The following is a 26,577-nucleotide window of genomic DNA, read 5'->3' on the forward strand; positions in this document are numbered from 1 at the left end:
GGGAACCAGAATAATAGAATGTTAAGAGTTGTTGAATTTGAGTGATGGGTACATTGGGGGTTTGTCATGCTAGTCTGTCTTCTTTGTGCATGTTTTAAATTTTCCATAATCAAAAGCCAGAAGAAGAGAGAGATTTTATTACTGTTTATCTATCCAGCAAAGAAATAGTTGAAATGTATTTAAAATATGTTGCTATGTAGTTTATAAATATGAAATGCTAACATTTCTGGTGAGGATTATTGCTTCACTGTGTTTTGTAGCTGCTTATCTTACTCTCAGCTCTTTTATTCCTTCTTACCATTCCACTTATCCAGCATTGCATGTTTATTGGGAAACCCCTAATTAAAAAAATTAACTAAGTTAAATGTTGTTATACTGTTACTTCTAAATATTTGAAAGTTATCAAAAGCTCCATGCATGTTTGAGGAGACATAGTGAGGATAATGGTTACCTATGAGAAATTCAGCTGTCCAGTTTTGGAGACATTAAGATCTTGTGTTGGACTTGGCTCTAAACTCTATATAATTTATTTCAAAAGACAGAGTTGTTTTCTCATTTTGCTGGCTAGCTAGCACTGATGATGGCGTAGTCAGTTATCTACATTTGCTTTCACTGTTGGAAAGTCGACAGGGCAGTGGGCAGAATGACCTGCTAGGGTTAGGCATGCTGTCTTTAGGGCTGCTCCAGAATGCAGCCAGCGAGTGACTAGAGCCAGATTTATTTTAGGAAAAATAAAAGTCATTCATTTCACCAAGTGTCACTGTTTCTTCACTTGGCCAAATTGATAGCCAAAGTACAAGCTTTTTTCTTTCTTATCCCCTGCTGATCTGAGAACACTCCATTCTCATTTACCCTCCTCACATCTGGAGGGTGAGATATGTAAATTGCAGCATGCCACAGTTAATAAGCCAGCCCTCTTTCAATTGGATTTTCAGTACCCATGTATATTAGCATGTCGAAGATGATAATGCAATTTACATTTCCCTCCCGCCCATCATCTATTAATCTGGCTGCCTGGGGATGGAACTTGTTAAGAATGCCAAATGCCCAGATAACAGGTGCAGCAAATTTATTTTGGCTTTCCTTATCTGAGTGAGGAGAGCCTCACTCAGACTTTAAAAAAAAATGATTGGATATGTTATTAATCTAATAATCCTAGTGCACATATCATATACTGTAGAAATATAATAGCCAGTGTCATCATCAAATAGCACTATAAAATTCTAGAGCCTGACATTTTTCTTGACCTTTTAAATTTGTATATTTACCATTAAAATGAGAATGAAAAATATAGGCTTTTGTGGGAAAGCAAAACAGAGTACTTCCTTGGACTTAAGAAAGCATCTGTTTGCAATGTGTTGTCATACGGAAAAGGCAGCAAGCTTTGAAGAAAGCATGCAGTGATGCAACTGGGTGGCTCAGTTATGGTTTAAGAAAATGTCTAATTTGTTGTCAAAATGGTTTTTCCAGTTTGTCACTATGAAATTTAAAAACCATAGCCCAAAAAGAATAGAAAATGTTAACATGTTTTATGTTATCTATGTATATAATAATAATAAAACTATATTGCCAGCAATTTGAATTTAAATGTCGGTATCATAAAATTGTCCACAATCAATGACTTTTGTTGGCAAAAATAATGATCAGGATTTTGTTTTCCTCCTGCCTGAAATTCGCCCTCCCCAGTTCTATCTGGATCACCCCTGTAGCCCCAGTACCTGGTACAGGGCCTGATACATAGAAAGGGTGCAGTAAATATTTGTGGAGTGAGATAAGTAAGTAAAAGTTAATCTAAGAAAATATAAAGAAGTTTCTTTGACTTGAGGTTGGCCTACAGATGAGAAGAGCATGTAAAAAGGGCTCAATTATCTTTTTGTGTCATGAATATATTAGATATTAACTTTCTTCTTTGTCACTTCAATTAACAGTAAGATGTCTAGGAAGTCTTCTCTAAGAACAGTTTCTCTTTATTTTGTTTCATATTTCCAGATAGTCACATCCATACTTTTTAGCTTTATGGACCTCATAAATATAATTTGATAATAAGGCTAACAAGGATTTTAGGAAAGTTCTTTATAAAAACTCCTGATAGTGTAGTACCCAGAAAAGATATTAAAAATGAATAATATTCTTTCATTTACTCAGTGCCAGGCCCAGTTTTCTGAGCCAGATCCAATGGAGAATAGAACAAGCTTTGGCTTTCATGGAGCTTACATTTCACAATGAATAAACAAACAAACAAACAAATATATACAATTCAGTGTCAGGAATTGACATAGTAGGGGGTAGGGAATGATAAGGGCTCTGCTTTCTTTCAAAAGTAAGGTCAAGGAAGACTTCTCTGATAGGAAAGTCAAGGGAAGACTCCTCTGTTGAGGTGATATTTGGGCTAATTTAAGAGAACTAATTTAAGCCACACAAATATCTAAGGGAAGGGCTGTCTAGGAGAGGGAACAGCAAGCGCAAAGGCCCTGTGGCAGAAACACGCTTGGCAGCCAGCTCGGGAAAGTACGAGAAGGCCAGTGGGGCTGGAGCAGAGGAAGCTGTTGGAAACATGGTAGGAAATGAGATTCCAGCAGGTGAGCTCGTGAAGGATCTTAGAAGCCATGAAAAGTGGGATAGGAAGCCACCATAAAGTACTTCAAATATTTTTATTATGGAAGGCTTTCTTTTCCTCGTGTGCAAAAGTAGAAAGAACAGCAGAGTGTCTTTCTACTTTCTACTGTCATCGCCCACCTTTTCAAATCTCAGCGCATGACCAGTCTGGCTTCATCTGTCCTGCCCCTTCCCCCAGTAGATTTTGAAGCAAGTCCCATACAGCATGTAATTTCATCTGTAAATATTTTGTGATTTTTCTCTTAAAGATAAGGGCCTTTTTAAAAGTTAGCATAACCACAGTACCATAATTGTGCCTAAAAAACCACAGTCACTCCTTAATATCATCACATATCCAGTCAGTAGTTTGGATCTTGATTTAAGAAAACCAACTTTAAAAAGTTGGTTTTTAAAAAAACCATTGCATATCAAGTGCAACAATGGTTCACAATTAAGAAAAAGTTTTCTTTTTTTTTTTAAGTTGGTTTTCTTAAATCAAGATCCAAATAAGTTTTGCTGATTGCATTCCCATCATGTCATTTAGAATGGCCCCTTGCCGCCTGTTGCCTGTAACTGATAGTTAGATGTATAGCCTTGATTAGATTTGTTTATTTTTTTCCTTTTGATCAAGAATCCTTCACAGGTGATGTGGTACTTCCTAGTGCATTACATCAAGAGGCACAAAATGTCTGTTATGTTTTGTTTTTGTAATGATCCAATAAAGATCGTTCCCTACATCACTGAGGGTTAAGTTTCTAATTCCATAATTTATTTTGCACTTACTGGTTGGAATTATTCTAAAAACAATAACAACAACAAAACCAAAACTTTCCCTCACCAGCTTTTCAGCTCCCCTGAGGTATAGTCCATTCAGGAAAGATAGGAGAAATGCTTGATCCTCTCCTTTTATCCAGTCTGATGGGTTATGATTAGGGATGACACAATCTGACTTACATTTTGGGACCACTCTGGCTACCAAGTAGAGAATAGGCTGAAGCGGGGCCACGTGAGGCATCACAGCTAGTAGCCTCCCCTTGACATTCATTTTCTCTTTCCTCATTGATAAGAGAACCACAATTAAAAAAAATTATTTGTAATTGACAAAAATTGTATACATTTGTGGTGTTCAACATGAGGTTTTAATATATATATACACATTGGAATGGCTAAATCAAGCTAATTAATATATACATTATCTAATATATACATTACCTCACATACTTATAATTTTTTTGTAGTGAGAACATTTAAAATCTACTTTCTTAGCAATTTTCAATTTTACATTACATGGTTATTAACCATGTGTATAATAGGTCTCCTGAACTTCTCCTTGTCTAACTGAAATTTTGTACCCTCTGACCAGCATCCCCCAATTCTCCAACCCCAGCCCCTGGGAATCACTGTTCTACCCTCTGCTTCTATGCATTTGACTGTTTTAGATTCCACATATAAGTGAGATCATGTAGTATTTGTACTTCTATGCCTGGCTTATTTTACTTAGCATAATTGCCTCAGTTTCATCCATGTTGTCACAAATGATGGAATTTCCTTCTTTTTTAAGATTACACAGTATTCCATTGTGTACATATACCACATTTTCTTTTCTTTTTCTTTTTAAGAGTCTCACTCTGTTGCCCAGGCTGGAGTGCAGTGGGGCAATCTCAGCTCACTGCAGCCTCCACCTCCCAGGCTCAAGCAACCCTCCCACCTCAGCCTCCCTAGTAGCTGGGATTATAGGCACCCGCCACCATGCCCAGCTAATTTTTTTAAATTTTATTTTTAGTAGAGATGGGGTTTCTCCACGTTGTCCAGGCTGGTCTCGAACTCCTGAGCTCAAGTGATCTGCCCATCTTAGCCTCCCAAAGTACTAGGATTACAGGCATGAGCCACTGTGTCCAGCCTACATTTTCTTTGTATGTTCATCCATTGATGGACACTTGGGTTGATTCAACATGTTGGCTATCGTGAATAATGCTGCAGTGAACATGGGGGTTCAGGTAGCTCTTCCACATACTGATTTCATTTCCTTTGGATATATACCCAGAAGTGGAATTGCTAGATCATATGGTAGTTCTATTTTTAATTTTTTGATGAACTGCCATACTGTCTTCCATAATGGCTGTACTAATTTACATTCCCATCATCAGTGTACAGGGAGAACCACAAATTTTGATTGGACACTTCCGCCTGAAATAAGAAATTACATTTCCCAGCCTCCTTCACAGCTGCATGTAAGTGTCGGCCAATGAGATGTGAGTAGGACTCCAAGGCACCTGGTTGAAGACAGCTGACACAGCAGGAGGTGCTCTGTCCCTTCTGGCTTCCTCCTTTTGCCCTGCAGCTTGGCTGTGAAAGAGTCGGGTCCCAGGAATTACTCTGCCCCACAGGGTGACATCGAGGATGGGAACTGCATGCTAGAATGGTAGAGCAGGAATTTAGGAATTTGAGTCCCTGTTGACACTGTTGAGCCACCCTACCGACCTGGCCTACCTACCTCTGGACTTCTTTGTATAAGATAAACTTCTGCCTAGTGTAAACTGCTCTGATTTTGCTCTTTTTCCTGTTATAACGTAGCTGACTGATCCCTGATGCGTACAGTGGGCAGAGGCTACTATAATAGTTCAGGTAAAAGATAAGGAAGTTTGGATGAGGGTGGTGATAGTGAAGGTGATAAGTAGTAGGAGGAAGGATGTATACTTTTTTTTTTTTTTTTGAAGCAGAGTTTTGCTCTTGTTGCCTAGGCTGGAGTGCAATGGTGTAATCTCTGCTCACTGCAGCCTCCGCCTCCTGGGTTCAAGCTATTCTCCTGCCTCAGCCTCAGCCTCCCAGTTAGCTGGCATTATAGGCACCCGCCACCATGCCCAACTAATTTTTTGTATTTCTAGTAGAGATGGGGTTTCACTATGTTGGCCAGGCTGGTCCCGAACTCCTGACCTCAGGCGATCCACCCACCTCAGCCTCCCAAAGTGCTGAGATTACAGGCATGAGCCACTGTGCCCAGACGGATGTATACTTTTATTGTACAGCTGCCAGGATTTACTGATGGATCGATGATACGAGAAAGAAATGCACCTAGTTTGAACTGTAGGATTTTGGCTAACAACTGGTCAAATGGTGGTGTCATTTACAGAGATAGGGAACAGAGGAGGAAAAGCAGGTTTGTGAGGCTGGGTGTTCAGTTCATCAACTGAAGTGATTGCTTAAGCCTGCAGGCCATCAGAGCCTCCCAAGTCATAAGATCTGAATTAATTGTAAGCCAGCAGAGCAATATATAATGATGTATAATCTAATATAGTCATATTAAGTACATAACTTCAGAGATTGGAATACATTTTAAGGGACTTGTTTAAAGAACCTTATATTCTTTTATGGGTATGTGAATTGATTATGAAAAAATTTATAATGCAAATCAAACTTCAAATCTTCCTCATTTGGGAACTTGAAAATGTCTGAAAACGTCTCTCTCAGTATTTCAATTAGCCTCCTAAACTATTTACAGCTGCCTTTAATTCCTTCTAGAACAAGGCAGCGGATATGTGCGTATAGAATAAAATGAGACAAACACTTCAGGATCTCCTCTTATCCTGGATTCAGCAGCATCTTTTGTTCTAGCTCTCAATGCCTCAGTTAATGCTCAGTCTCCACATGTGCCAGGGGCTTTTCAGTTTATAATTCCCAACAAAACGTGTGCTGGCTGGATTTGATCTCCTAAGAAAAAGCAAAAATAGTACTTATCTCTTTAGGATTCTGTAGTAGAATCCTACAATGAACTAGGCTGTTGCATTGTTGAATTCTGTGGGGTTTTCTAAGATCAAGTGTGCTTAGTGCGATTTGTACTTCCTCTTGTCTGGATAGCATAAGTCTTGAGTCTGGCATTACCATCTGGAAACCAGAATCAATTGCAGAGCTAAGAGTCTAACAACTCAATTTTTAAAATTTTATTTTTATTTTATTTATTAATTTTTTTGAGACAGAGTCTCACTCTGTCGCCCAGGCTGGAATGCAGTAGTGCGATCTCAGCTCACTGCAGCCTCCATCTCCCAGGTTCAAGCAGTTCTCTGCCTCAGCTTACCAAGTAGCTGAGACTACAGGTGCGAGCCACCATGCCCAGCTAATTTTTGTAGAGACTGGGTTTTGCCATGTTGGCCAGGCTGGTCTTGAACTCCTGGCCTCAAGTGATCCTCCTGCCTCAGCCTCCAAAAATGCTGGGATTATAGACTTGAGCCACCACGCCCAGCCATTTTAAAAAATGTATTCTAAATAAAAAGAATTTTTGTGGGTACACAGTAGGTATATATATTTATGGGGTACATGAGATGTTTTGATGTAAGCGTGCAATGTCAAATAAGCACCTCATGGAGAATGGGGTTTCATCCCCTCAAGCATTTATCCTTTGAGTTACACACAATCCAGTTACATTCTTTAAGTTATTTAAAAATATACTAGCAACCCAGTTTTAATCAATTTCATGAATCCTATTTATTCCTTTTTATGACTCACTCCTGCCTTAGGACTTGTACGTTTGCAGTTCCCCTTGGCAGGAGCACTCTGTTCCTAGATCTCACCCAACTGGCTCCTTTTGCTGTTCAGATCCCCATCCAAAAGTCACCTCCTCAGGAAGACCTCTTTAGTTATTCTAACCTAAATCAACCCCATCCAGTATTATCACTTTCCTATGCTTTATTTTCTTCAAAGCCCTCATCACTTTCTGAAATTATCTTGTTCTATTATTATTATCCTTATCAGTATATAGATGGCTAGATGGCTCCCTACCAATGAGAGTAAACGTATGTTGAATTTTTCCTATACGCCTTACAAAAATTGTACTTAATACAAAAGTCTGATAAGGACAGTTAACATTTATTGAGTACTTACTACTTGCTAAATGCTAGGCTAAGTACTTGCCCACACAAGTCCACATCTGTGTCGTCTCATGCCTGGACTACAGCAGTGGCTTCCTAACTGGCCTTCCTCTTCCGGCTGCAGTCCGTGGCCCACATAGCGGCCAGCGCTTTTTCTAAAACGTTACTCAGGTTACATCAAGATCAGCTTTCAGCCTTGGGAATGCCTTCAGCCCTCTCACGTCCTAACAATGGCTTACAAGATCTGTGGGATCTAGCCCCCGCAACCTGTTGGCCATGTGTCTAACCACTCTCCTTCCCTTGCTCCCCTCTGGCCACATGTTCCAAATCACACTTCCCACAGACAGCCATCCATCCACATGGCTTCATTTGTCACTCATGTCTCTGCTGAAGTGTCACCTCCTCATAGAGGCCTTTCCTGACCGCCCCCGCCCCACACCCCATGTAAAAGAGCTCTCCAGTCTCTCTGTCCCCATATCATGATTTATTTCCCGTCACTCATCTCTGCTGAATGTTCCGTTACCAACTTTCCTTCCTTCGGGAAGTATTTGTTGAGTAGTTGCTAAGTACTAGGCTCTGTTCTAGGTACTGGGTATACAGAAGGCAAGAAGATGGGCAAATCCCTCTTGACATGGAAATATGGGGGAGACATGCACTATACTCACTGGGGAGGGAGAATATACGATATACTAGATGGCTCTGGGCAAGACTAAAGCTGGACAGAAGGTAAGGGAGTGATGGGGCAGGAGAGCGAGAGTTCCATTGAAAATAGGGCAGTCAGGGGAGGCCTCGGGGAGATAGTGGATCGCCGTGCCAAGCGCTGAAGAGATGAGGGGGCGAGCACCATGAATAAGTAGAGGGAAGGAGAAAACATCATGTGTGAAGGCTCTGAAGGGGAAACCTGTGGCTGCAGGAGGAACCAGGGGAGAGGAGGAGATATGGCCAGAGAAATGATGGGGGCACCAGGCCACGGGACCTTCACAAGTACGCCAGCCTAAGCTAGGTACTTTTCAGCAGAGAAGCAGCCTGAGCCGACTTATATTTTTACTGGATCCCTCTGACCCTTGGGTGGAAAATAGACTTTAGGAGAGCAAGGGTTGAAATAGAAAGTCCTGTTAGCCTGGGAAGGATTGGAGTGGCTAGGACCAGGGTGGCGGGGGTGGAAGTGGTGAAGAGTGATTGCAGTTTGGATATATTTTGAAGGTAGATCCTATGGATTGTATCAAGAAATTGAGAAATAGAGCGTGAAAGGATGCCTCATTTCAGGGTTCTAAAACCAGACCGCTGGAGGGATGCAAATGCCAGTACTGAGACCAGGAGGCTGCAGGTGGAGAGAGGGTCAGACCTTAGCTGTCTTTGTGGAGCCTTTGTGGGTACTAGAAAAAGGTTCCCCCTTTGGGCTGAAGCTGTTTTGCCTCCATTCCTGGCCCTCAGCAGAAATCTTTATGCACAGTAGCAGGCAGTGACATTCATCAGGAGCTTTGGTTTGGGATATAAGTTTATATCCAATGAGATGCTGACTGGGCAGCTGGTTATGAGTTTGGAGCCCAAGGGGATAGATAGAACTACAGGCGTAAAGGCTATTATTTGTGAGCATTTCTGGCAGTTTTAGCTTTATATTTATTTATATGTGAGTTGCACTGTACATTACATATCCTTTATTCATCTGTTCATCGTCTCCTCCATCCTGATGTGAGCTGGAGGAGGGCCGTGACCATGTCTGCATTTCCTAATTGGTTGTATTCCTAGACCTAGCACAGTGCCGTGCTGGCACCTGGGCACTTAATGAACATAGTTGAGTGAGTAAACTGGGGATGCCACTGCTTTATGCTTGTCCTGTGGCTTCATGAGGTTGAGTATGTGGCCAGCCCTGTATGCCAATTTGTATGCCAGACGGTCCCATTCTTATTCTATGCCCAAAGCCCAAAAAGAGGTTTTTTTTAAAACCTCCACCACTTACTACCGTTTGTCACATGGTTACCAAAAGGAAATTTCTGTTCAAAATGACTTTTCATTAATCAAGCTGCCTTGCAGCTAAAACACACAATAAAAGGATGAGAAAATGAAGGAAAACAAAGCTTTTTTTAGAGATCAGGTACCTTTTATGGTGACTTCTTTTAACTTTTTCTTTGCTACATTGCAGGCAAATATTCTCTTTCTATCTTATGAGATGGCATAAAGACTGACTTTATTCAGCATTTCAGTTGCATTTAAACTCATGACTGGGGAAGAGAGGTGTCTAGGGCCTCAGCGTTTTTATTTGGAATGGTCAGAAATGGCTTTGTGCAAGAAGTGAGGTTTCAACTGACTTACGCATCAGTTAGCTAGTGCTGTATAATTACAAACAATCCCACATTTAGTGGCTTAAAATAGTAAGCATTTATTATTGCTCACAAGACTATGGTTCAGCTGGGTGGTTTTTCTAGTGTTGCCTGGGCCCTCTCATCAGGTAGGAAACTCTGCTTATTGTGGCTGGGCTCACATATCTGGGGATCAGCTGGCTCTAGGCTGGTCTAACATGGTCTTGGTTGGAGCATCCAGGTGCACATCCTGCAGTAGGCTGGACCAGGCTTGTTCACATGCCATTGGCAGGGTTCCAAGAGCAAGACTGGATAGGCCCAAAGCTTCTTGAGGTCTCAGCTTGAAACTGGCATAGCATAACTTCTGCCACCTTGTATTGCTCAAAGCAAGTGGAATGGAGACTCCTTACTTGATGGAGGAGCTGCGAAGTCACATTGCAAAGAGTATAGGCAGAAAGAGGCCATTAGTTGGAAACATTGTCCGGGCGCAGTGGCTCATGCCTGTAATCCCAGCACTTTGGGAGGCCGAGGCGGGCGGATCACAAGGTCAGGATATTGAGACCCATCCTGGCTAACACGGTAAAACCCCATCTCTACTAAAAATACAAAAAATTAGCCGGGCGTGGTGGCGGACGCCTCTAGTTCCAGCTGCTCGGGAGGCTGAGGCAGGAGAATGGTGTGAACCCGGGAGGCGGAGCTTGCAGTGAGTGGAGATCGCGCCACTGCACTCCAGCCCGGGCGACAGAGCGAGACTCTGTCTCAAAAAAAAAAAAAAGAAACATCATTCTAATACATGGGCTTGAAGGAGAACTAGGGTTTGGAAAGAGGACCTGAGGGAACTGTTGTGAATCTTCTCGGATCTACAGGAGAAATGGGCCTGGCCTGCCAGTGAACTTCATCCTACCTCCCTATTGCCTGAGAGACACATGAAGCATAGCTTCTCTACCAGCTGTAGGTTTTAACACTAGATCTGTTCTCTCTCTCTCTCTCTCTCTCTCTCTCTCTCAGAAAAGACAACCTCCTTGAAAGTACTTCTGTAATTGTTTTAAGACGTTTTCATAGAAATATACTAAAAGTTGTTTTGCAAAATGCCTCTCATTGACCCTTTTCTTGCACAGTTATCGTGATCATGTTGCTTTTTCCACAAATAATGATCATACCCTTCCCTTGTAGGATTACGCCCATACGTTGACCTGTGTTACTGAAAGAGAAAAGTTTATTGTACCCATCAAAGCTAGAGGGGCGCGAGCCATTCTCGATTTTCCTGACAAGCTGAATTTTTCCACTTGTCCTGTCAAATACAGCACCCAGAAGATTCTGCTGGTACGAAACATTGGCAACAAAAATGCTGTATTTCACATCAAAACTTGTAGGTATGCATGCCTTTGGCTCTTGTTTTTGATTGATTATAGCTAAATCTAGTCAGCTCAAGTAATTTGCTACCATAACATTGGGGGTGGAATTGCTTGTTAACAATCTTCAGTTGCAAAGCTGGAGACCTCACTGATGTAGGGTAGACTTCCTCTTCATCCTCAGAGGAAACTAAAATTCAAGGTTTAATATCTTATATCCATATTATACTAAATCCTCTTTTTGGTTTTTCAAAATGCTGGATGAAAGTCCTTCTTTTAGTACAGAGAATGGCCCATGAGCATATAGAAATAAATTTGTCTTGACTGAGAATTTTTATAACTGGCTTGATTAGTTTTCTGTTGCCATTGTAACAAATTGTCACAAACTCAGTATCTTAAAACAACACAAATTTATTATCCTACATTTCAGTAGGTCAGAAGTTGCACTGGGCTAAAATCAAAGTGAGAGCAGGGCTGCATTCCTTTCTGGAGGCTTGAGGGGAGAGTACATTTCTTTGCCTTTTCCAGTTTCTAGGGGCCACCCACATTCCTTGGCTCATGGCCCTCAGTTTTCTTCTCTGAAAAATGGGGAAAAGTATACCAGCCACTTCATAAGGTTGTTGGGATAATCAACAGAAACTGCTGGTATATATCAAGTGCTATATAATCAGTGTTTGCTCTTTTCTTTTTCCTTCAAATGAGCTATGGCCAGTGTGGTAGACAGAATGATGGCTCTCCAGACATGTCCATATCCTGATCCCCAGAACCTGTGACTGTATCATGTTGTATGGCAAAGGGGAATTAATATTGCAGATATAATTAAAGTTGCTGATCAGCTAATGTTAAAATTGGGAGATAATCCTGGATTCACTGGATGAGCCCAATGTAACCAACAAGGGCTTTTAAAAATGGAAGAGGGAAGCAGAAGAGTTCAGAGTGATGAGCTGTGAGAGGGACTCAACCTGCTGTTGCTGGCTTTGGAGGATGAGAAAACTGAGGGATAAGAGAGGTCACATCATTTCCTGAAGAGCACAGAGCTAGTAAGTGATAGAGCTGGATTTTAATCTGAGTATTTGTGGACTAACCACAGTGTAGACACCATGGGACAGTATAAAGCAGGGGTCCCCAACCCCCAGGCCGTGGACTGGTACCGGTCCAGTCCGTGGCCTTTTAGGAATCAGGCTGCACAACAGGAGGTGAGCGGTGGACAAGAGAGCAAAGCTTTATCTGTATTTACAGCTGCTCCCAATCACTTGCATTACTGCCTGAGCTCCGCCTCCTGTCAGATCAGCTGCAGCATTAGATTCTCATAGGAGCACACACCCTATTGTGAACTGTGCGTGTAAGAGATCTAGGTTGCATGCTCCTAATGCCCAGTGATTTGTCACTGTCTCCCATCACCCCCAGATGGGAATGTCTAGTTGCAGGAAAACAAGCTCAGGGCTCCCACTGATCTACATTATGGTGAGTTGTATAATTATTTCATTGTATATTACAATTTAATAAGATAGAAATAATGTGTGCAATAAATGTAATACACTTGAATCATCCTGAGAATATCCACCCCACCCCCAATCTGCGGAAAAATTGCCTTCCGTGAAACTAGTCCCTGGTGCCAAAAAGGTTGGGGACTGCTGGTATAAGAATGATGAAACAACCCCATCTCTCAAGGACCTCTCTTATAAGATGGAAAAGAAGGATTTGTTTTGGGGCATGAGAGCAAGTGGCTGACCAGTGGGGTCTTAAAAAGAACAACCAGCTTGGGAAGACAGGAAGCAGGGGTTCAAGTTCTTTTCTATAAAAAGTAGTATGTATATACTGGATTTAATTCTGTTTTTAAAAATTAGTGTGTATATACTGGATTTAAGTTCTCTTTCAGAAGGGCCTTATCTGTGGCATCCTTTGCTGACTTAGTGACTCATTTGTCCAAAAGGGATTAGAATTTGTTTCTACCTGGTTCCCAAAAGTTACGCTACCATGGAGTACTCTTTTGGTAATTTCCTGCCTTAGGAGTTCCTGGACTGATAGCTCATATGCAAATCCCACACCTTCATAAGACACAAGTTCAAGTTATGAATGTCCTAGAGAAACTTTGTTCCTTTAATTAAAAACTCAGATAGACGCTTCTTCTTGTGCTGATGGGAGTGTGTTTGGGGAGTCCTTCACATTTCTCAGGTTTATATGGGGATCTGGTACCAGTCCCCTAACTTGACCATTGTGAGGCCTTGTCTCCTGGTTCAGCAGGGCTATTAAAAACCCAGGCTTCTGGGCTATTGGGAACCCAGGGCAGACCTATCATTAGCTCAGTGGCTTACTGCTGTGGTTCTTAGGTTCCTCTTTGTTTTGTAATATGAGTTTTTCTTATTTTTGTGCGTGCTGAGTTATACATTTATTTACATTATCTTTTATCCAGTCTTTGTAGGTATTTTCTGGTGGGAGGGTTTTCAAGTGACCCAGTTTGCATACTGTAGGTAGCAGCACTGCCATATTGCCAGTTGAGGGCACATCCTTTGGGAGGGAATTTGTGTTTATTTCTCCAAGTACTCTAGGTGAGTCACTCTCTCTGAACTATTTCATGTAGATCCACATTTTTGTCTGATATCCTATTTCTCCTGGCTTAAAACTACCTTTAATATTTCTTGTAGCACAAGTCTACTGTAAATTCCCTGTTTTTGTTTATCTGGAAAAAAAGTCTTTATTTTTCCTTCATTTTTGGAAGATGTTTTTTTCACCATCTAGAATTCTGGGCCAACAATTATATATAGATTTTTTTCCCCAGTACTTTAAATATGTCACTCAATTGTCCTTTGACTTACATTTTTCTAATGGGAAGTCTGCTGTGATTCTTATCTTTGTTCCTCTGTATGTAATTATCTTTTTTCTTGGGCTACTTGCTGATTTATTTGGTTTTTGCAGTTTGGAAATGATGTGTCTAGGTGTAAGTTTTGTTTATGTTTTGCTTTTTGTTTTGAGGATTTTGCTTTGCTTTTGCTTGGTTTGGGTTTTAATTTTGCTTGAGGTTCTCTGAGCTTCCTGAATCTTTCATTAATTTTGGAAAATCTCAGCTATTATCTCTCCAAATATATATATTTTTTTTGTTCCATCCCCTTTCACTTTTTCTTCTGCTGGCAGGAAAGTTCTGCCTGCCACAGGTGAAAGCCACAGTCTAAACCGTATGTACATATCCCATCCCCCTGGGGGGAAATGGGTTGTCTGTCTTTAGATTTCAGGCTATTTGATGTGCTACCTCAGCTCTCTGACAGGCACAAGAAAGGTTGTGATTTTGTTATTAATCTCACTTTTTCTCATGGTTAGGATAAAAGAAACATTCTTTCCAGCTTTCTGCATTCTAGGTAGAAGCAAGATTCTAAACCACCTTAAATAAATCAACCACTAAAGGCAAAGGAAAAGTTCTTTTGGAACCCAGTGTCTCCAGACATTGGTCATAAATTTTCTACAGGCCTTGTTTGTCATCTCATGGCAAACCTCACATAGTTTGATGGAGGAGAAGGAAGCAGGTTGTTCAGCTGGCTTCCCATGAATTAGAAATAACCCATCTTGGCCTGGTATGGTGGCTTATGCCTGTAATTTCAGCACTTTGGGAGGCAAAGGTGAGTGAAGCACTTGAGCCCAGGAGTTCAAGACCAGCTTGGGCAACATGGTAAAACCCCATCTCTACAAAAAATACAAAAAAACAAAAAAATAAGCTGGGTGTAGTGGTCCATACCTGCAGTTCCAGCTACTTGGGAGGCCAAGGTAAGAGGATTAGTTGAGCCCAGGAGGTCGAGGTTGCAGTGAGCCATGTTCATGCCATGGCACTCCGACCTGGGTGGCAGAGAAAAACTGTGTCTCAAAAAAAAAAAAAAAAAAAACCATCTTTTTCAATTGAAAAAATGGTCTCCCACAACCACTATTCACAATACCCATTAAAAACTGTTACATTGGTATTTTTTTTTCTGTGAAAAAAAGAATCTACCTAAGGTGGATATGCAAGTGCAGGAACATATCTTCCTGGGCTGTTTGGCTGAATTTGAAAAAAAACACCCCAAAATGGCAATTTCGTATATTTTAGATTCATGTAAATATGAAGCAAAAATCACTTCACAGATTTAATAGTGTGAAGTTGCAAAAAAAAAAACTAAAATCTTTCTATCCATCTACCTATGAATATGAATTATGTTTTCCTAATATAGAAACAATTCTAAGGTAAAATGGGAGGCAACTCAGGGACTGGCCAGGATTTGTCAACAGTAGACATGCTGGCCCAGCATTGCCATTTTACAGTGAAGGGAGTAAAGCCTGAGGAGTTAAACGACTTACCCAAACTCCCCCAGTAAGTTAACATCAAAACCTGGATTCGTGCAAACATGGGCCAGCTCTGGGCTTGTTTGCCCTCAGGTCCATGTCTCACCATTCCCCTGCGCTGTTCAGTGTCCCTGTGGGGCTTCCTGATCCTTCCTAGCCTCCTGGCTCAGCCAGATTCCAGCTAGGTTTGACCAATCAGGAACACTAGCAGGAGACTGGAGAGTAGGAAGAAGGAAGAAGCCTCTTCCCTCTTTGCCTTCAGCAGAGTCCCCAGCCACCACTGCATCTCCTCCATGGTTCTGGCCACTGTCAGGCTGGCCTGCCACGGTTCTAACTTCTGCCAGGTGACCCTGGTCCCCAGGATCTGATAACACTTCCTCCTCTCCTTTTGCTTCCAGTCCAGGAGTGGAAAGAGCTTACCGCTGTTATGAATCTCGGAGCTGTCTCACCTTCTTCAGTTGGGGTTCTCACCTCTCCCATCTTCTGTGTAACCAAGTCTCTCAAATTCCCTGTTTGCAAATATTTTTGTTTTCCTGTTTAGACTCTGCATGAAATAATAGCTTTATGTTTTCTCCACAAAATGCATGTTTTTCAACCATCATTGATTCTGTGAGTTGCCTCAAGTCCTTCCAGTCAGTCCCTTTTCTGTTTAAATTAGCCACAGCTGGCTTCTGTTGTTTGCAACTGAGAACACTGATGGCTTCAATGAGAAAGAACGTGGTTGAATTTGTGGTCACATCATGCTGAGTTAGAATCTCTAAGGAGATCCCCTGACAAGGATCCATTCTAAAAACCACACAGATGTTTCTGTTCCTAGACAGTGTTCTTCAGTTAATATGGTTGTTAATAGACATGGTAGAGCAGTGGATATAGTCGGAGAATTTGGAGTCAAAAGCCCATGGTCCTGCCACTTTTAGTGTCAATATACAGCTAGAAATAATGTCCCACAGGAAATTGTTTAAAAAAACAGGTCATCCTTTTCTCATTGAAATAATGATTTTATTAGTGGTTAAGTTTATAAAATGCTTAGGTTCTTATAAATCTCCAGCATCTGTCTAGAATAAATAAACACCCCATAAATGTTTATAAGATGCCTAACCAACAATATATCACAAAGGCAAAACTACAACTATAAACCTCTACAATAAAATAAAATAAAACACATTCTCCAAGTACTATAAAATAAGCATAATGTTTTTACACTAATGAAAGAGGCTGCAATGGGCTATAAAATGTACAGAGAACATAAGCAATTATTGTTAAATTTGACCTAAAACTCTAGTAGGTATCAGAATAACTTTGATGATTAAAGTAGGATTAACATTGGAAGTTGAAATAGTGAGGATTAAGAAGCAATTTCAATATCTAAAAACTCAAGTAAGGAATTAAACAAGAAAGATCATCTGAAGAATAAATACTAATATTATATTCAATATTTAATATTTAGGATCAATATTTAGTCTTCTGCTAAAATATCGAATCATTGGATGGTTTTAGTTCTTAAGAAGAGCTCATAATTGATGGAACAAAAACTCAAATCTTTCTCATGGCTCATGATTTTTCACAAAACCAAACTCTCTCCATAATTATTTGGTATTAATCAAGATATGATATCAAAACCAAATATTTTGATAGACTGAACCATCCTTATACCCTTGAAGAACAACACCTTTTACTTCTTTGTAAGAACGTTTTCTGATACTTGATATTTTCTAGCCTGTTCAGCTTGTCTGCATTTTAGTAAAATGAAGTACAAAATCAAATTATAGACGATGTGTAACCACCAGAACTTAACACACTCTACCCAATTAACATCTGTTAGGCAGCTGTAAGTAGCAATGGCAATCCCAGGTGATTATAACTACTGAAGAAGTTTGTGTAACCTAAACCCAATGATTAGCACGAAGGCAAAGTAACCCTTACCACTCCATGGAACTTGGATTCCTGGAGGTCGTACAGATGGGATACTAGTATCACTTTCTCTATAAAAATTATTAATGGTTTAGGTACTGCAATATAATAATATCCAATTCATTTTAAAACTATTCTTTTGCTACCAAGAAATATTTGAAAATAAAATGAAAGTACAGTGCAGGAAGAAAAATATTAGGAAGTAGGGAGGCAAAGGATAGAAGTAAATATGGTGGTGTTGTTCCCAAAGCTGGGAAACTGGGCCCAGTTCTCACTTCTTCCAATTCTCACTGAGGCTGTAAGGAAGGAAAAAACTTTGAGACTGGGAGACTCACCATCACTTCCCACAAGGCACAGATTCTACTGAAAGTTTGCTCCTTCTCGTTCCACCACGATGTCATAAACACTGATAGTTGATTACAAATATTTTTATTTACCTTTAAGAGTTTATTGTAATTCAGTTAAGAACCTCTTCTGAGAGATTCCTGAGTAAAGAACCATGTATGGGGTGATGAGTGACACAAAGATGACTCATGATTGTGTTTTCCCTTCCCTCTCTTCTCAAGAGTTTCTAGCTATTGAGAGAGGCAGGCATGAAAACCAACTCAAGTACAAAGTAAACCACTGTAAAAACTAAAAGGGAAGTTATAGTCTCTGAGAGGAAAGAGATACTATTCACAAAAGGGAGAATCAGGAGAGATTCTATTTAAGAGGTGACTTTGAGTCTGGGCTGTGAGAGGTGGCTTCAGAAGGAATATGGCATGTGGGAAATGGCAAGTCACCTGATGTGATCCTAGCAGTTCCGATTATCTATGTGGGGGCCACAATCTGGTGGGAAGAGAGAGCAGGTGCAGTGCTGGGGGAGGTTGTGGGTGAAGAGACTAAAGCCTGCCTCCCATCCCACCCCAGCACTGACTTGGAACATGACAGGTGTATAGGATATTTGGACAGATGTATGTGTGTAATGAAAATGCAAAAACCTGTTGGGAACAGATTGTGTGGGACCTGAAATGCCTAGGAGTTTGAACTTGATTGCACAGATGATGAGGACCGCTGAAGGTGTTTGAACAAGAGATTGATGTGTTATGACCTGTGTGTGTTTTTTACACTCTCTCTAGAGCAGTGTGAAGGAGTGAGGGGAGAATGATAAAAGCTTGAACTCATCGAAACACCCAAACACATCCACAGATTCATCACACAGCATCTAGAGGCTGCCAGTGAGGGAGATAAAAATAGCCATAACAAAAAGAATAATAAGCATTTGTATAGCATTTCCTTTGTGCCAGGCATTATTCTAAGCACTTGACCTATATCAACCCCTTTAGTCCTCACTATAACCATATGAAGTAGGTGCTATCATTACCCTCCTTTTACAGATAAGGAAACTGAAGGTTAGGTGACTTGCCCAAGGTCGTGGCAGAGCTGGGTTTTGAACTCATTCGGTTGGCTCCAGAGGTCAGGCTAGTAACCACTGCCCCAGAGTGCCTCTGCAGCAATGCCTGGGGTTCACTGGTGGATCAGTGCCACAGGTATGGGGACAGGACAAAGGAAAGGAAGTAGGGAAATCAGGAAGTGAAAGGAGAGGAGATCCATTTATTCATGGGATCTAAAAATCGAAGCAATTGAACTCATGGACATAGAGAGTAGAAGAATGGTTACTGGAGGTGGGAAGGGTAGTGGGGGTTGGGTGGGAAGTTGGGGAAGGTTAATGGGTATTAAAAAATAGTTAGAAAAAATGAATGAGACCTACTATTTGATAGCACAATAAGGTTACTATAGTCAATAACTTAATTGTACATTTTAAAATAACTAAAAGAGTGTAATTGGATTGTTTGTAACACAAAGGACAAATGCTTGAGGGGATGGATATCCATTCTCCATGATGGGATTACTTCACAATGCATGCCTGTATCAAAACATCTCATGTACCCCATAAATATATATACCTACTATGTACCCACAAAAATATATATTTTTTTAATTTATAAAAAGAAAAGAGAGGAGATCAAGTAGAAAGTACCAGAGAAAGTAAACCAATTGCTCACAGTAGGGAGCACCTGAGGTCCTGTAGTAATACTCTCAGATGCCACCCAGTGCTACCCTTGACATAAACTCTGTATCCTTAAAGCAGAAAGCTTAGATTTTCTGAAACTGAGTTCATCATGTAAGGGAATATTCGAGGAATGACAACTCTAAGAACGGTTGTGATCGAAGTAGATAATCAGAAACAGCTCGGTCTGCCAGATGCATTACACAACACATTACTTTGAAAAACTAGCAATTTAAAGAAGTGAAATGGACCATGAAAATAATTAAATGGGCTGGGTTTCCTATTTAGGAAGAACTCTCTAAGTTATTTAAGGTATTTCACCATCAGATCCAGCTTCTCTCTTACTATTCTCTTCCAAAACAATTAAACTATTTCCTGTTTCCAAATCAACCCTCACTCCCCACAATGTCTGCATCCCAAATTATATTTTCAAGACACAGAATTTGTCCTGAGTTTGCCTTTTCAAATGCACTGTCCACCCTTCTTCAGTTTGCTCTAGCCCCAGAGGCTGGCTTCTACAGCCTGGGTCAACAGCCCTCTACTCCGATTTCTGGCTCTGGTTGTGTTCACCCAGTGAGGGTCTGGTAGACAATGAGATGGGAGGGGATGTGAGGTCAGGATATTTTTTCCCCATTGTCTTCCCTGGGAGACCACCTGGGCTGCTGTCTCCCTTGGCCACATCTCCTTGCTCCCCATAAGGCAGCCTTCTCTTAGGCCTTTCCTTGCAGATTTCAAAACCATGCCTTCTCCATGGCTCTTTTGTGGCAGCGCTACCGTTGCCACCTGGGCTATTGCATCACCTCCTGTAGTTCCTCCACACCCCTCCCACCCTTTTAAAGTAGACCCTCTGTTCATCTGTCCTGAATTATCCTAAGGAGAGTGAGGGTGCCATCCCTTTCCTTTTGGGGCTCTGATATATTTTTCCACTATGATGCCCTCTCTCCTGTGAACTCACAAAACTCGATTTTTATCCCTTTGAAGGCACTGTTCTTTTGAAAATGACAATATTTGCATACATATTTTAAATCTGTTCCTTACAGCAATCTCAATGTTTGAGGACAAAGGCTGGATTTTATTCATTTGCAGTCACCCTGACTTGAGTGCCTGAGCCCAGCAGGGATACTCAATGAATGTTAAAAGCAGGGCTAAATGGCAAGGACACAAACAAGAATATTGTTGCATTGTTTAAGTTGCCCTTACACTTGCTAATCTAATGCTGTCATTTTAACATTAAAACTAAAGTTCTTTCACATTAGGTAGCAAATGTCTACTTCACTTCTGGATCATGAAATTGCAGTGCTGGGTCTGAGCTGTCTGCAGAACTAGAACTCCCGTCTCCTCTCCTCCCCCTCTCACACTAGTTAGAAATGTGCTCTGATGATGTGCCTCTCTATGTGTTGCAGGCCTTTCTCTGTAGAACCAGCTGTTGGAACTCTTAATGTGGGAGAGTCCATGCAACTGGAAGTGGAGTTTGCGCCACAGAGTGTGGGCGATCACAGTGGAAGACTTATCGTGTGTTATGACACAGGTATGCAGTATTCTTTGTTCAAAGTTCTACATATTAAGAAAGGTCAGATGAGAATGTTCTCACTCATAAGTGGGAGCCAAGCTACGAGGATGCAAAGGCATAAGAATGATACAATGGATTTTGCGGACTTGGGGGAGAGAGCAGGAGGAGGGTGAGGGATAAAAGACTACACGCTGGGTACAGTGTACACTGCTCAGGAGATGGGTGTGCCAAAATCTCAGAAATCACCGTGAAAGAACTTATTCGTGTAACTAAACACCACCTATTCCCCCAAAAAACCACTGAAATTAAAAATAAATAATAATAAAGTCAATTTTAAAAAAATAAAAAAGAAAGGTCAGATGGGAAATATGCTAAAGCTGAATAGGAAATGGTTATTTTGGCTGCGTTCGAGTAAGCTAAGATCCAGAAGATAAAAAAAACAAAACAATGAATGCCTCCAGTAGAAATGATGTGGAGTCAGAAATCCCCCTAACTGGTATCCCCAGTGCTTGAAAGCCTGAGGAATACAGGACTCAGGAAGGAGCCCATCCCCAGGAGCCACACTGGTGGGTTAAAGTTGTCTGTATATTAAAATTTGCAGGTAATTTAATGCCCCATGGGTTTTCCATTTGACTTATTGTGATATTTTTCTAACATTTTAAAAATGTAAACCCCAATTCAGAATGTTCTTGTATTTGCCCACTAGTCTATTAAGATCCGGTTACTTTAATCCTTAGAACATGCAAATATCCTACGTAACATCTTACAGGAATATAGGACTGTGTCTGTTGCCACTAGCATTTTCTTGAAGGCCACACCCTCCATAATCACAACAATTACACATTGTTGCAAATATTTAATTTATGGTCATGTAGATGGCAGGTACATTATGCAGTCTCCAAAGTTGGCTTCCAAATTAATATTTTACATTACCATTTATTATTTTATGCTTTTTCTCATTTCCTTCTCACTTCTGCTTTACCCATTCATGTTGATTGACCCAGATTATCTGCAGAAGGGCATTGTAGGGAGAAAACAGAAGTGCACAGCCGGGGAAAGAGTAAGCTAAGATCCACAAGATAAAGAACCCACAGAAATGATGTGGAGTCAGATAGAAATCCAACCTAACTGGTGTCATTGATGCTTGAAAGCTTGAGGAATGCAGGGCTCAGGAAAGAACCCATCCCTGGAAGTCATACTGGTAGATTGGGGCAATCTGTGTGTAGATAGAAACTTGAAGGTACACCCAGAGAAGGAGCAGCACAAGGCATCTAGAGTGTAGTTTAGAGTTGCTGGCTTTGTGGACGCGTATTTGAGCAGGACGACTCAAGCCCTTGCCTTAGGTCCCATAGTTACGTGGCCCTAGCTCCACATTGCCCAGCAGAACAATGCCACAGACCAACCAGCGATGTGATCTGTTTTATCATGAGTTTTAGCCACACTCGCTGGCTGCTAGCAAGAGAAACTAGCTTAAGCAAAAGGGAGAACGTTTGACCCATGTAACCAAAGGGTAGAAGGCTAAAAGCACAGTTCATAACACATTGGGGCATCAGTTTTCCAAGATAGTTGTGTCATTTTACATTTCCACCAGCAAGGCATGAGAGTTCTAGTTGCTTCACATCCTCACCAACATGTAGTGCTGTTTTGTCAATTTTAGACATACTAGTGGTGTAAAGTGATGTCTATCAGTGGTTTTAATTTTCATGTCCCTAATGATTAATGATGTTGGGTGCCTTCTCAGGTGCTTACTGGCCATTCATTTATCTTTTTAAGTGTCTGTTAAGACCTTTCTTTGCTTATTCTTTTGTTATTAATTTGTAAGTACCTTTTATTACTCAGTATTCTAAATACTAGTCATTTGTCAGATATATGTATTATTAATATTTTCTCCAAGTCTGTAGGTTGCCTTTTCATTTCCTTGATAATATTTCTTAATAAGCAGCGATTTTGAATTTTGACAAAATCCATGTTATCAGTTTTCTTTTCTTATAAGATTAACACTTTTTGCCTCCGTGCTAGGAAATCTTTGCCTTCTGCAAGATCATGAATATAATCTCCCATGTTTACTTCTGGAAGGGTTATAGTTTTAGCTCCTGTGTTTAGGTTAATGCCTCATCTTTTATTTAATTTTTGTGTATGTGTGATGTAGAGGTCGTGTGTCATTGTTTCCCTATATGCATTATTTGCTATTTTCCGTCTTGTTCTGGAATATGGAATACTCTATTATTCCAATACTTAATCTATTATTGCACTGTTATTCATTCATTTTTACCTCTATATTTTCCATTTCTTTTCCTCTGTAGACTGATCTGGATACTTTCTTTTTATTCATTATTCCATTCAATAATCCTCTCTTCAGTGAAGTCTCACCTGCTGAGTTTTAACTTTTTAATTATTATTATTAAAATTAATAATAATTTTAATTATTATTATAATTATAATAATTTTAATTATTATTATAATTATAATAATTTTAATTATTATTATAATTATAATAATTTTAATTATTATTATAATTATAATAATTTTAATTATTATTATAATTATAATAATTTTAATTATTATATTATTATAATAATTATTAATAATTATATTATTATTAATAATTATATTATTGTAATTATTAATAATTATAATATTATAATAATTATTATTTTAGTTATTTAATTATTTCATTATTATTATTTAAAATTTTAATTATTATTATTGTTTTTATTTCTGGAAGTTTTATTTAGTTCTTATCAAATATGACTGCTCTCCCCTCTTTTATATTTCAAGTTTCCCTTTGATTTCTTAAATATATTAAATGTGGTTTTTTATATTTTGTATCTGATAATTCAAATAAATTAAGTCTACTTATTTAGTTTGCTGTTTATTGTTTCTGCTGGTTTTCAACCAGGGTATCTTATGTCTTTTTGTGTTTTGTGATTTTTGGATTTGGAATTCCAACTCTGGGCAGGCCCTGAACTTTATCTGCTGTCCTCGGCACATAATGCAGTCTTTAAAGCAGAAATCTGAAGGTTCACAAAAGCCATTTGGGCAAAGGCCAGCCTTGGCACTAGACTATTTCTTGGTACGCTTGTCTTCACATTGATGTCCTTATTGTCCTATCAGGTTAGTGATCACTTTAAAAATAGTTGTAAAAATACTTTCTCAGCCGACTGTGGTGGCTCACACCTATAATTCCAACATTTTAAGAGGCTACAGCAGGAGCATTGCTTGAGCCCGGGAGTTTGACACCAGCCTGGGCAACACAGCCAGACTTTGTCTTTACAAAAATAAACAAAAATTAGCTGGGTGTGGGGTGCATGCCTGTAGTCCCAGCTACTTGGGAAGATGAGGTGGGAGGATTGCTTGAGCCTGGGAGTCAAGGCTGCGGTGACCCTGCCACTGCACTCCAGCCTGGGCAACAGAGCGAGAGTCTGTCTCTAAAAATAAATTAATAAATAAATAAAACAAATAAAAATATTTTCTCAAGTATTTTGATGAAGTCCCTAGTTTCATTGGCTGCCTGAAAGTGACTCCAGTGTATGCCTTTTTCACATTGTTCATTATTATTTATAGACTAGTTCCTCTTTCCTACTACTTTATAGTCCTGTCTCTCCATCGTGTTATAAACATAGTTTATCCTTCCATGTATTTGGTTTTCTTTACTTTTTCTCAGCAGTAGTTTTCTGTGTAGAAGCCTTGAATATTTTCATTACATCTATTCCTATTCAAGTCCTTTCTTCACTTGTTGTTTAATTATTAATTTGTAAGCATTCAGTGGTTTTTGATGTTAGTATAAGTGGTTTTTTGTTGTATCTTTATTGAGGTATAATTTAAATATAAAATGCACAGAGCATATACAGTTTGATAAGTTTTGACAAGTGTAACTACCTCTGTACCCACTGCCCAATTCAAGAGACAGAACAGCCACTGCCTCATGCTGATTCCCAGGCAACCCCTCCATCCTCCACCCAGAGGCTCTGATTTCTATCACCCTATATTAATTTTCCTTCTTCTTGGACTTCAAATAAATGCACTCATACAGTATATACTCTTCTGTGTCTTGTTTCTTTCCCTCAACATAATGTTTTTGAGATTTATCCATGTCCTTGTGTATGGCAGTAACTCCCTTTTTATTGCTAAGAAGTATATTCTACTGTATGGTTACATATAATTTATTCATTCCCCTATTAATGTAAATTTGGATTTTTGAAGTTTTGGGCTATTATGAATAAAGCTTTAATAACCATTCTTTGGGAGGCCAAGGCGGGCGAATTGCCTGAGCTTAGGAGTTTGAGACCAGCCTGGGCAACACGGTGAAACCATGTCTGTACTAAAATACAAAAAAATTAGGCAGGCATGGCGGCATGTGCCTGTGGTCCCAGCTACTTAGGAGGCTGAGGCAGGAGAATTGCTTGAACCCAGGAGGCAGAGGTTATAGTGAGCAGAGATCACGCCACTGCACTCCAGCCTGGGCAACAGAGCGAGACTCTGTCTCCAAAAATAAAAAATGAAAAATAAAATAACCATTCTTGTATACATTGTGTGTGTGTGCGTGTATGTGTGTGTGTGCAGATATACATATGTTTTTATTTCTCTTGGGTAAATATTTAAAAGTAGAATTGCTGAGTCATAGAGTCATCATATGCTTAACTTTGTAAGAAACTTCCAAATGGTTTTCTAAAGTGGTTGAACCATTTTATTTATATTCCCACCAGCAATGAATGTATGAAACTCCACATTCTCATCAGCTCATGGTCATGTCAGTCTTTTAATTTTAGCCATTCTACTCGGTATAAAGTGGTACCTTATTTTGGTTTTAATTTGCATTTTTCTAATAATGAATGATGTTGAATGTCTTTTCATGTGCTTTTGCCCATTTTGATGTCTTTTTTTCTGAAGTACATGTTTAAGTCTTTTGCCCATTCTTTATGGGGTAGTTTATCATTTTGTTGTTGACTTGTAGTTTTAAAAAATATATTCTTGGCTGGGCGTGGTGGCCTGTAATCCCAGCACTTTGGGAGGCCGAGGTGAATGGATCATGAGGTCAGGAGTTCGAGACCAGCCTGGCCAACATAGTGAAATCCCATCTCTACTACAACTACAAAAATTAGCCGGGTGTGGTGGCACACACATGTAGTCCCAGCTACTCAGGAAGCTGAGGTGGGAGAATAGCTTGAACCCGGGAGGCAGAGGTTGCAGTGAGCTGAGACCAAGCTATTGCACTCCAGCCTGGGTGACAGAGTGAGACTCCATCTTAAAAAAGAAAAAGAAAAAGAAATATATATATGTATATTCTTTATATAAGTCTTTCAGAAATAATTACTGTGAATATTTTCTCACAGTGAGAAATTAATTTTCTTAATGTTGTCTTTTTATTAGCAGAGCAATTTAATTTTGATGAAATACAGTTTATCCATTTTAATTTTATAGCTAGTGTGGTATTTTTTCCTAAGCTTATTTTCTAAATTTATGTGGCTTTATTAAACTACAGTTGAGTTTTGTATATTGAGCTTTTATCTGCAGACTTTGCTAAATTTACTTCTGACTTATCTGTAGATGATTTTGGATTTTGTATATACACAAACAGGTCATCTGCAAATAATAATAGTTTTTATTTTGTTCAATCCTTATGCTCTTCATTTCTTATTCTTTCTTCCACAGGCTAGACATTTAGTATGCTGTGCATTGGAAGTAATGACAG

The 26,577-nt window shown here is 39.8% G+C and overlaps 1 protein-coding gene across 3 annotated transcripts in view; it reads left to right on the forward strand.

Annotated features, from left to right (window-relative positions):
* Positions 1 to 26,577, forward strand: part of HYDIN (HYDIN axonemal central pair apparatus protein) — a 438,909-nt gene that overhangs the window by 64,641 nt on the left and 347,691 nt on the right. For all 3 annotated transcript variants that reach the window (XM_024234010.3, XM_054534089.2, XM_054534091.2), the window contains exons 6-7: positions 10,931 to 11,130; positions 20,779 to 20,903. In XM_024234010.3, the coding sequence (XP_024089778.2) occupies positions 10,931 to 11,130; positions 20,779 to 20,903 (325 nt within the window). The remainder of the gene's footprint in view (positions 1 to 10,930; positions 11,131 to 20,778; positions 20,904 to 26,577) is intronic.

The sequence above is a fragment of the Pongo abelii genome, chromosome 18 (genome assembly GCF_028885655.2).
Source record: "Pongo abelii isolate AG06213 chromosome 18, NHGRI_mPonAbe1-v2.0_pri, whole genome shotgun sequence".
NCBI lineage: Eukaryota > Metazoa > Chordata > Mammalia > Primates > Hominidae > Pongo > Pongo abelii.